The sequence below is a fragment of the Pestalotiopsis fici genome, assembly GCF_000516985.1.
Source record: "Pestalotiopsis fici W106-1 unplaced genomic scaffold PFICI_Scf_11, whole genome shotgun sequence".
In the NCBI taxonomy this organism is placed as follows: domain Eukaryota; kingdom Fungi; phylum Ascomycota; class Sordariomycetes; order Amphisphaeriales; family Sporocadaceae; genus Pestalotiopsis; species Pestalotiopsis fici.
Window position 1 is genome coordinate 1643717 of NW_006917101.1, and position 11342 is coordinate 1655058.

Sequence of the window (11342 nt, forward strand, 5' to 3'; positions counted from 1 at the left end):
GCTGGAAAATATACCATCCTGCTTCCTAGGTCCTGATCCATGTTAGCCAGCATCATTGCAGATATTGAGCGGAGAAATGTAGAGACCGATGGGACTGTCTCGCAATCACGGCGAACTGCTGCCGGTATCCCAAACTCTTAAATAACGACGAGCTCAAGAAGCGAGAATAAAATCCCAGCCTAGCTATTCTACCCATATACTTGCTAAATGGCGAGATCCTCGATAATTCTAACCGGCCTTTTAACCCAAAATACGGATTAGGTTCGAGTATAACAGTATCTCCGTTTCTTATAGCAAGGTCTTTCGGTGGTTCCTTCGCGCCTAGTGATAAATAAAGTCTTTCTTTTAATAAAGGCTGTCGTTTTGTAGAAGTGAATTTCACGCCAGATAGAATCCTTACCAAAGGATATATCTAGGAGCTTGGAGAGCTCATTCAGACCACCAACTTTTCCAAGCACCTTCGGTGGACCAGTACACGTTGTAATGGCTTTCAGTCTCGTGAGCGGAAGAGACTTGCCTAGCTCACTACTGAGCTTACCGCTTATTATAATTGTATAAGCGTATCTTTTATTTTAAATCGCTTATGTTAGAAACATTATTGAGCGGGTAAAGTTTTAAATACTCGGCAACCCGGCGCCGAAATTATAAATCGTAATAAAAGGAAATGTAATTTTATTAATTTCCTGCTTGTTAGTATTCGAGGCACTGCACCACATTTATTCCAGGCTTTAGGTCCGGGGTAAGGCGAAGTCGCGTCCTCGCGGATTGCCACCGATGCTGAGAAGAAAGATCCACATTCCATCAGCCCAAGCCAGCGCAGCAAAAGAGAGTGAATTCAAATCGTTGTAGCCAAGATACATGGCGCTCGGTCCTTAGGACTATTTCATACCGGAACATCCAACCTTGCACCTGATCAGAAATGTAACATATAGAAACAAGGCTTTGAGAAGCTCCAGAACGGTCCCTTGCCCAAATGCACCGACGAGTCTTCCAATCAACCATAATCGCTTCGAGTAGGTGCGTACCTCACGCGACCAAGCTTCAAGTGTCTTCTTGCCCTCCCAGACGGGCCCCAAGCATAGGCAGTGGAAAGCCGCCTGCTCCGCTGCAGATCCCGTATGAGGGCGTAGCGTGGTGAGAGCATCACCGACAAGGATGCCATGGCCTTCGAAGAACGTTGGTTGGGTACAGATCGAGTCGTTGACCTTTGTCACATAAGGAGTCTTCACTTTATATAACAATTCCACAAACGGAGCGGCAAGACGCGGTTTGAAAGCGTCCCGGACTCGTTCCCACTCCTCCGACTTCACAAGACCATGCGGTACAGTATTCCGATGGCGCACGCCATGAATATCAGTGAAGATACGGTTGAACTCTTCGGAGTCTTCTTTGACATTGTAGTACCACACAATATTCATGAGGCGTTCACCGGGCGCAAAGCTTCCTGAGTCGGTCGGGATGACATAACTAGAGACGAAAAGAAAATTTCAGTCGGCAAGACAAGCACATCGAGATGACGTGACCTTACCACATCATATACGAATGTCTGAATTGATTTACTGAAACGGCATCGGAGAAGTATTCGGCACTCTCTTTAGAAAGCAAGCTCTCTGGGACTGTAGCTCTCCATGAGACATAGCCTGCATATTCCTTTTTCATTGGTAAGTGAAGGAGATCTCGCACCGTTGAGTGAATTCCATCGGCGCCGATGACAAAGTCTGCGTCGATGCGTGATTCCAGACCGGTTTCAGAGTCAGTGTAGCGGACTGTCACTATGCCATCGGCGTACTGCAGCTCAGTCACCCGGCTGCCGATCAAGTACCGCCCTTCACCATCAGTCTCTCTCTGCGCTGGTGGCGTTGGGCATGAGTCCGAAGTGAAGCCATCGAAGTTGGCGCGTAGAATGCGATACAAGTGTCCCCAGCTGGTGACTCTCAAGTTAGACCCAGTGACGAGTGCTTTGGGCCTCTTGAAGAGCGCAAATTGAGAAGCCGAAGAAGGGATGGCTGCTGTGACTCCAGAGACATCATATTGCTTCAGAAAGGTTTCTACATTAACCCTGAAGCCTACACCAGCATGGGCGCTCTCTCTCTCTGCAGAGCCATCCTTCTCGAGGATCGTGACCTTGCAGCCTAGTCGCTTCAGCTGTACTCCACATATAAGTCCGCTCAGAGAGCCGCCGACCTGAACAAGTGGAATCGGTCAGTTTATCTGGTGTTATATACATAGGACATTCCACACGTACAATGACCACCGTCTTATTCATATTTGCACTTATTCAAAAATGTAGCGGGGCGGTGTGACTTGGTTTGCCTCACAGATTCTCAATCGCGACGAGACCGACAGTATGGAGGTGTTCGTGTCATTTGAAGAAAGAAAAGAAGACAGAAATTTAAGTAACTCATTTCAGTCCAAAGTAACAACATTCCGATAGATGAATATGTCACTGTATCATAGACAAAACTTTAGGCACCACATCTAAGCAAATGAGCAAGGCAATCGAGGGTCCTACTGTATACAGTGACTTAGGTAGTAAGACCACCTTACGTATTATACTGGGCATAACGCTTACTTATACCCATAGCCGAGTAATCCTTGTACTACGTACATTGCTTGCACACAACCAACCAACACCAACTCCTGCGGCGCAATTGTCAGGTCAGGCTTGGGACTTTTGAAATCTTAATATTGACACCCCTTGTGAAATGAAAAAGGGCTTATCTGCAGGGTGTGCTGTGGCCTTGGATCCTTGTAGAAATTGTTGCCCTGGAGTGGAGTCCATGCCACCCTTACCAGGTCTATACCAAGATTAGATCATAAGAATACATGTGCAGGGAAAACAGGTACATATGGCCACCAGGACTATTGATCATCAATATAAAATTTATTCAGAGACAACCAACTGTTGCCTTGGCAAGAGTAACCAAGGGAGTGCTGCCAGAGTTCGAGCTGCAAGATAACAGAAATTCAATGCTGGATCTGCTCTCAGAGATTAATTAAGAGACACGTAGTGACCTGGAATTTCCAAGAGACTGAATCTGGCGTCCAAACATTCTGAAGATAGAAACAGTGGTCTATCGTTTGCGATTCGAGAGAACGTCGGACATTGCAATAGTCGGACTATCGTTCCAGATCCCTGGGGCAGACTCTTTTGAAGCCTTTTGGGATCTCATGATGTTTAGGAAGAATGTCGCAAGACAGTTCCCTGCAGATCGTATTTCCAACTCCAAGTACGACGCGACTAATGAATCTTTGAAGGGAACAGTGAGTCTTGTTATTCTATTAGCGTCATGGCGCTTTGCTATTCGTGAGCTAACGATTAAATCGACACTTGTAGATCAGCCCCATAATGCCTGTTTCCTAGAACGAAATGTTACTGCTTTTGATGCTGAATTTTTCGGGATGAGTTCAGATGAAGATTTGGGAGCGGACCCACAACAACGTGTTCTCCTTGAGGTAACCTATCGTGCTCTTGAGGATGGTACGTCCTCATCTCGGCCCAGTCAAATGGTGAGACTAACAGTGTGACCAAACCAGCTGGTATAACTCTCAATGATATCGATGGCTCTGATACCTCTGTCTTTACTGGATGCTTCTCTGTAGATTATATGTCATGTTGTGGAAAGATCCTTAATCTCAACCAGAATATGTCGCCACGGGCGTAGCGGCAAGCATGCTATCTAACCGGATCAGCACGTTCTTCAATCTCACTAGACCCAGTGCCACAGTTGACACGGCATGTTTAAGTAGCTTGGTTGCCTTGGATATGGCTTGCTAATCAGTCAAACGGGGAGAATCATCCGTGGCATGTTACTTGGGTATCTCAGCTATTGCATTTGCTCACAATAGTTCAGGCAATCGTTGCTGGCTGTGACATCCTCCTTTCGCCGGATTGCTTTATCGCATTGTCTGCTTTGGGGTTCCTTTCTCCAGATGGGGTCTGCCAGAGTTTTGATAGCAGGGCAAATGGGTACGGGCGTGGCGAAGGATTCGGCGTACTGATTATCAAATCAGTCGATGATGCAGTCCGTGACGGAGACACCATTCGTGCCATTATTCGTGCTACAGGCACCAACCAGAACGGACGTACTACACTTGCTCACCCAAGCAAGGAAATGCAAGCGCAATTGATACAGTCATTGTATGATAAGGCTCAGCTCAATCCACTCGACACGCAATTCTTCGAAGCTCATGGCACAGGAACAGCGATAGGTGACCCTTTAGAGGCAATGGCAATTGGGAAGGTTTTTGGCCGTGGCAGAAGTCTTGATCAACCATTAATTATGTAAGTGTTGAGTCGATCAGAAATTCAATGTCAGTGCGGTACATCGTGAGACAGTCTAACAAACGAAATCACCAGTGGAGCTTTGAAAGCCAACATCGGCCATCTCGAGGGGTGTACAGGAATCGCTGGAGTACTCCAGACCATCTTAGTGCTGGAGCACGGCACGATCCCTTCAACCATTCCAAGTCTTACCGGGACGAACCTCGCATCAGCCGAAACACACGGCTAGAGCTTTATCCGTATAATAGATATATTGGCAGTCCTATGCCCGATTGGAACCCTCTGTTTCCGCGATGACGGAACACTATAATTACATCATCGATACCATGTACTGAAGAGCATAAGGTACGTAACACATCACCAAACGTCGACCAATTTTCTAATAAGACAGATCAATGCCCAGTAGCTGGCATGTGCGTTATGGCCATGGAGGCATTCAGACAAATAACAACACTCCAAGAGATATCTGGCTTCGAGATCCGAGATTTTTCTAGTCGATCTGCTTTGAGAATACCTCCTGAGGATGTTGGTGTGGAGGTTAAACTTTGTCTCGGACTCTCTCCAGATGCTTCTGACAAGACTAACAGTTGTGCCGAATTTTCCCTGATGACACGTTGCGGGACTATTACGATGAATACAATAAACAAGCCGAGTTTTTCAATCCTTTGGCTCGTTATCTGGATGGTCTGGCTCACAAGAACCGGGCATGAAAGTTATGGAGGTTGGAACGGGTACAGGTTTTACTACCAAGTACATTCTCGATGCTCTGAGCGTGCAGGCCCCCATGGGACTGTCTAGTCGATTTAGCCAGTATGACTTCACGGACATCTCACGAGCCTTTTTGGAGAAAGCACGACTCGACTTTGGCAAAACACCCAAACTGAACTTTTGCCTCTTTGATATTGAATGCGATCCACTAACTCAGAATTTCGAGCGGCATTCCTATGACCTCATAAGGCTACTGGGACTGAGGCGGCCTCTAGATAGCGTGCTCTGCGCTACGAAGCGCAGACATACAAAGACGATGAAAACGATACCGCACATCGAAGTGCATGCAATGACGTTGGCCACGACATTGCCATCGGGGTGCGCCAACATGTAGGCCACCTGTTCGTCCGTAGGCACAGTCGGCATGGTGTTGAGCTGGAGGCTCTTGGCTAAGCGCAAAGTGGGACAAGTTTGACCTTGAAATGAACAAGGCAGAAAGAGAAGAGCAAAAGATCAGTCCGGGAATTTTGGGCACTATATAAGCCATCAGCACAGTCCCGGAGTCAGGGTGGAAGTTACAACGTCCGGGATGTTGACCGTGCATAATCCTTCCAAGCAGACTTGCGTATATGTGCGGCACAGTCCGTTTAGCATAACATACTACCTACCTTGCCTCCACTGCATACCGCAGACGATTTGGAAAGCCATTTCCTGAAGCGGCATCGTGCCATTTTGCTAAGCTCGCATCACTTGTGTACTCTTGGGATGCATGTGCCGCTAATTGTAGTTGTTGGTCCTGCGGTGACAAAGTGCGGTGGATGTTGGGTGTGCAACCTATCTTCTTCCCCCACGCTGGGACTTGCGTTGCCGTCGTATAACATGGCTTTATCCTCGCATAGTCAAGTCCAAACAGGTTGGGATGAAGAACATTCTCCCTTCCCCCTTGGCCTTTCCTTCATTGCATCTAGCGTAGTAGGAGGAATATTGCAAACATCATGCCTCCTCAACCGAAGAGCGTCGGAGACGCACCCAGTCGACCACTCGGCAATCTGGAAGGCTTCTTCAAGATGCTAGCCGACGGTGGCAAACTTCTCAATCGCGAACACTGGACAATCCATACCGCGTTGCGGCTTGCATTCCACCCCTCGGTGACGGATCCAGCTCCTCTCCTCCGCCGCTCCTGGGAGATACTCTGGCGTCAGCACCCGGCGTTGGGAGCTACTATCACTGCAGCCAATGGTGAGGGCCCGCGACTGACAGCTGCGCAAGACACCCACGAATCTGCCAATAGTACTTTCAAGATTTGCTCTGAAATCGCAGATTCCTCGGAGCTTTTCTCAAGTCTTTGCTCTACCCCCACTGCAACATGCTATTTCATCCAACGGTCGTCAGAGGTCGTCATTCGCTCGTCGCACTGGCGTACAGATGGCCTCGGCATGGCAATTCTCTGTCATGACTTTATGAAGGCGCTGGCCTCTGTTATCAAGGCCAGCGGGGACAGGCATGGCTCATCGGAACCCCCCTCGTTGCTTCACGCAGAGTCTTCCCTGGCACCAACCCTGGAACAACTCGCGCGCGCTCAATCTCGACTAGACATTCCAAGCGAGAGCACAAAGGTGCCGGTTCTGGAAGCTGGCGCTGATGCCTTGGTGGCTCAATTCCTGCGTGGCGTGCCCAGTATCGGCTTGCCCACCAAGGCAGAATCTGCCGATGCCGTCCCCGGTTCCAGTGGCCGCTCCGTCATGCGACTCGGCGCAAAGACCACTGCTGAGCTCGCCGCAGCCTGCCGGGACCATCGTATCAAGATGACGAGTGCTATACATGCGGCGATTGTGCGTGTCGCCGCCAGCTTCCCTCAGCATCCGCTCTGCAAATCCTATGCAGCATTCGTCCCCGTGGATCTGCGAAGGGCGCTAGAAGCTACTGCAACTGACGAGACCCGCAACGTCTCAAAGGTAGTCGGCTTGTACTTTTCCGGTCTGCCCGTCTGCGTGGAGCAGGTGGTCTCGGAGGGCGACAGAGCTAGCACGATAGGCTTTGACACCATTGCTCGGAGCCTGGATGCTACGTACTCGCGCGACCTGGTCAACTTTTGGGAGTCGCCGGATGGGCAGACCGTGGGCCTGCTGGATCTTGCACAGCCTTACCTGGAGCGCACTACGCAACTCTTCGGCGCTCCGGTCCCAGAGGGTCTACCACCTGTCCAGACACCAGACCTGAGCAGTCTTGGAAAGATCGACAGCTTTCTGCAGACAGAGTACGGGACGGCCGACGAGGGAAAGGCTGAAGTAATGGACTTCTGGATTGGAACTGAAATGTTGAATAGAAGTGTTCAATTCCACACCTGGAGCTGGAAGGGCGAATTCGTTCTTGGTGCGTGCTTCAATCAAAGTTTCTACGGCAAGGACTTTGTCGATGGCGTTTTGAATAAGGTGGTTCATGAGCTACAGGCTGGACTCAATGTTGTCACCAGTGAATGAAAGATGAAGAATCTCAAGTCTAAATCGCAGTTAGGGGCAACTATTTGCGATATGTGTGTAATATATTCTTTTAATGCAGAACGATTTCCCCTTTATTTATCCCGTACAATAAAACGAATTGGAAAACGTCCATCACTTTATGTGTTAAATAGTGGAGCATGTGATTTGTGGTTTCGATCTCACTTAATGGGTGCAGTGTATAAATATGAACAAATAAGTAAAAGCAGTTTTATATCGTATCAATAAAATAAAGGTGCTCAAATTTATATACCCATCCAGGAGCTTCATGGAACTTAGCTAATTTAGTTAATAAATCCGATTATCCACTGTTAATTTTTGAACTATTAATCCGTTACGCCCTAAGATATTATAGCACCCTTTTAAGCTTTTCAAATAAAACGAGTTGAAAAAGGAAAATAAGCTTTTCGACTAATTATTGCGGCGAGGTTTTATCTAAGAAAGTCCCAGGACTCAGCCCGAGAGGATTGTCACCGTCTTCATCCAAGTTATTGACATTTCTTTTCCGCTTACCTATACTGGGCTCCAAAGGTACTCCCGTCTCTACCATCTTGGTCTTATACGACGAATTGGGATACAGTATAGTCGCTGCGTTCACAGACTGTCGCGACCCATGCGGCACGATGCGCCGGGTCGGGACAAACACGGCCCTGACCTTTCCCTTGCAGTCGCGCAGGAATACCTCGGCCGCGATCCCTCGCATCTTGGCCCGGACCTTTTCAGCAATGAACCGCTTCCCGTCCATGGGCGCCCAGAGCCGATCGTCGTCGGGGCTCCCGCTGTCAGCCGTGCCGTCGCGCGCCATGACGTCGATTCGGTGGAGTAGTGTCTTGACGGTCTGATATACGTGCAGTCCGCATGAGTGCGAGTCCCGTTGGTGCGACCCCGTGATGTCGCGACGGCAGCGCTTGGTCGCAAACGTGAATCCTTTGGGCTTCAGGATACGTCTCAACTGCTTTTCCACCCTTGGGGCCGAATCGGCATCGCGCGCCGGGTCAATCACCGTTACATGTCTTACCTTGGTATAGCCATCTTTCTTTCCATCCTCATCTCTTTGGAGACATAGGAGGACTGCCTCCCAGTGGTTCCCCGTGTTGATTGGCATAATGGTGTAGGGGCAGCGGCGGATGGCATCAAAAAAGTCGGGCCCTAGCTGTGTCGCGCGGGCGTGGCGGCGTAGCTTTTCAAGATGCTTTTGTGCCATGGTACGACCAGATGCATGGAATAGTCCCTCGAGCCATGTAGTTTCAAGGTTGATCAATCTCTGAGCCTTGGCGTGAAGGAAACCAAATTCGTACTCGAGGCACACATCGATTGCATATCCGCTGACGCCAGTGTTGTAAGAAGTCGAGAGATTCTGGTAGGCCCAATATGCATCGGGGACGATGTTTTTCATGTCTATTCTCGTGTCCAGATCGAAGGTTCTGGGCAGAAAGCCGTTATCAAGGACAATCATCGGCGTGGGCCGGAAGCCCGACGGTGGACATGCCTCCTTGATAGGAGGGCGCATACTATCTCGTTACTTACCTTGTAGACCTCCAGTGGAATTTCGAAGATATGGGTTTGCATTCAGCAGTACCCAATATTTAACGCTGCAAACACAATATAAGTAGGCGCCGATTGTCCGAGTACGATAAAGGTATTGTTAGACAAGAACAATGAAATTCCTTCAAAGAGGTAACACGTGCAACGCCTTGGCTCAATGGAATTGTGTCGATGATATTTAATAATGGATGCGGTAATTCCTCGAATGGTACGGTCTGGTCGATCACCGGGAAGCTCCATGAAGCCCAAGGAACATGCCAGTAGATGCTATATTGATCCTAGTTGACGATCAAAACTTGTGTTTAGATATCAGACAACTCGTCATGATCCATCCCCCTTCTTTGCTCTTCTACGATGCAAGAACAAAGAGAGCGACAGCAACAAAGCAGCTATGAGCATCGTGGTTCCAGAGTAGGCAATAATGTCTCTCCATTCCCTTTCGCTTCCATTACCCAGAATGGCGCCACCAATAGGCGTACCGACCAAGACTGATATACCAGAGAGTAGAAACGACATGCCCATCCTGGTTCCCAATCGGCCTAAATCCGGACAATACGGCACAATTGCGCTAGGTGTAACACTTACAACTCCGCCACTAAATGCGCCGTATACTAATAGCAAGACTCATTGTTAGTAACGATTGCTTGGTAATCTTTAAGTGTAAATGTGCTTGGTCCGGCTAGACAAATATCGATGACTAGCAGTGGGAAAGAAAAATTGCTTACATGCTGCAAAAACAATGAGGCCAGCAGAGCTTGTGATAGCCATCCAGGCATAAGCCAAAATCGCCGCGGCAAGGGCCAACATTATCAAAATGTTGATTGAACCAAAATGGTCCGCCAGATAATTTGGCACAAGTCGGCCAATAACACTCCCCGCATTCAGAATCGTGACCAGGTACGGCGAAAACTCCGTGGAAGATATCCCATGCTGGATAGCGTAAAGTTGTATGTAGAAAAACGGAACATACAAGCCAATAAAGGCGAAAAAGAGTCCCACTATGTAGACCAAAAAGGGCACATCGGTAGCCACAGAGGCATCAAGAAATGCGCGCTTGTGCGACGCCGGGGGAACTCTCGTCTTCATGAAGACCAGGGGAATGACACTCAGAGCCAGCATCATAAAGGCAATAACCCTCGTAGCCCAGCCGAATCCAATCTGGGGCTGCAGGTGCCCAAACATGATTGGTATCACGATGCCGGCAATGGGACTCCCCGCCGACTGCACGCCCAAGGCCAAGGCTCTCCGCTTGGCGAACCACTGCGACAAGACGGCGGCGCTGGGCAGGAAGAGCACGGCGCAGCCAAGGCCCACACAGACGCCCTGGGCGAGGAGGACCTGCCAGTACCTTGTACACAGGCTCGTCATGAACATTCCCAGGACAATGAGGAAATTACCGACAATCAAGAGATGGCGGAAATGACCCGCGTCGTACAGGGGGCCGACGAATATGCCACCCATCATGAGAAGGGCGCCCTGGATGGACCCGATCCAAGAAATGGCAGATGATGAGCTCGTCGTGAGCAGCTCGGTCTCATAGTACGTCTGGAAGACGCCAAAGGAGTTGACGATACCCCAGGTATGGAACAGCGCCACCATGGAGCCGGCGACCACGAGCCATGCTTCGCGACCTCCGTCTGGGACTTTGGGTTGAGCCTGTGATAGTTGTCCGACGCTGACTGGGTCTTGGGCCGATGTTTGATTTGTTGACTCTGAATCTGATATGTCCGGTGCCGTCACGGGCCTTGATTTTTCTTCCGTTGATGCCATGACGATATTTGGTTTCTTGGGGTAAAGAGCTGAATTAGTAATTGGCTCTTCCAGGTAAGGACCTTATCGATGTTTTCGACCGGCGAATCAAAAGCCTCTACTCAATCTCTCCTGCACTTGTATAAGACAAAAACTATCATTCTTCCAGTCAAGAAGTTTTGTTGATCATCCTCGAACCCCTTCTCTCCAACATTGTGAACGAAAAAAAAAGTAGCAGGGGAGCAATGGGCTTTGCGGCACAGGTCCCTTGCCGACGCCGCCTATTCATAACCTAGCACTATTTTGAGCCACCCGCACCGGATACTAGCAGGCGACGGGAATAATAACCGGCAACCGAGGTCCCGCCCCATATTTTCCCCGGCCGGGGGATAGTCGCGTTGATCAGATTGGTCATTTTTGGAGATTTTTGTTTGTCCCAAAGCTCCAGCGGCGAGGGTGCGTCTCATGGTCACATTTTTCACATAATGTCGTCATATTCCGTGCGCAGTATTAAACATTCAAGGTGGTTAAGTGGTGTATTCCTTTCAGACATCGTA

General features: G+C 49.1%; 5 protein-coding genes across 5 annotated transcripts; 2 read left to right on the forward strand and 3 right to left on the reverse strand.

Moving 5' to 3' along the window:
- Positions 1-878: 878 nt before the first annotated feature.
- On the reverse strand, positions 879-2266 carry PFICI_13487 (uncharacterized protein; the record flags this gene model as incomplete). The annotated part of the gene is made up of 3 exons (XM_007842068.1): positions 879-1467; positions 1529-2184; positions 2246-2266. 3 exons carry the CDS (start codon positions 2264-2266, stop codon positions 879-881), a joined length of 1266 nt encoding a protein of 421 aa, XP_007840259.1.
- Positions 2267-3174: 908 nt separating this feature from the next.
- On the forward strand, positions 3175-4514 carry PFICI_13488 (uncharacterized protein; the record flags this gene model as incomplete). The annotated part of the gene is made up of 4 exons (XM_007842069.1): positions 3175-3264; positions 3343-3481; positions 3850-4285; positions 4361-4514. The coding sequence occupies 4 exons, from the start codon at positions 3175-3177 to the stop codon at positions 4512-4514; spliced, it is 819 nt and encodes a 272-aa protein (XP_007840260.1).
- A 1474-nt stretch (positions 4515-5988) lies between these two features.
- On the forward strand, positions 5989-7473 carry PFICI_13489 (uncharacterized protein; the record flags this gene model as incomplete). The annotated part of the gene is made up of 1 exon (XM_007842070.1): positions 5989-7473. One exon carries the CDS (start codon positions 5989-5991, stop codon positions 7471-7473), a length of 1485 nt encoding a protein of 494 aa, XP_007840261.1.
- Positions 7474-7906: 433 nt separating this feature from the next.
- On the reverse strand, positions 7907-9001 carry PFICI_13490 (uncharacterized protein; the record flags this gene model as incomplete). The annotated part of the gene is made up of 1 exon (XM_007842071.1): positions 7907-9001. One exon carries the CDS (start codon positions 8999-9001, stop codon positions 7907-7909), a length of 1095 nt encoding a protein of 364 aa, XP_007840262.1.
- Positions 9002-9314: 313 nt separating this feature from the next.
- Positions 9315-10806, reverse strand: PFICI_13491 (uncharacterized protein; the record flags this gene model as incomplete). Its single annotated transcript, XM_007842072.1, has 3 exons — positions 9315-9331; positions 9390-9647; positions 9762-10806. The coding sequence occupies 3 exons, from the start codon at positions 10804-10806 to the stop codon at positions 9315-9317; spliced, it is 1320 nt and encodes a 439-aa protein (XP_007840263.1).
- Positions 10807-11342: the final 536 nt, after the last annotated feature.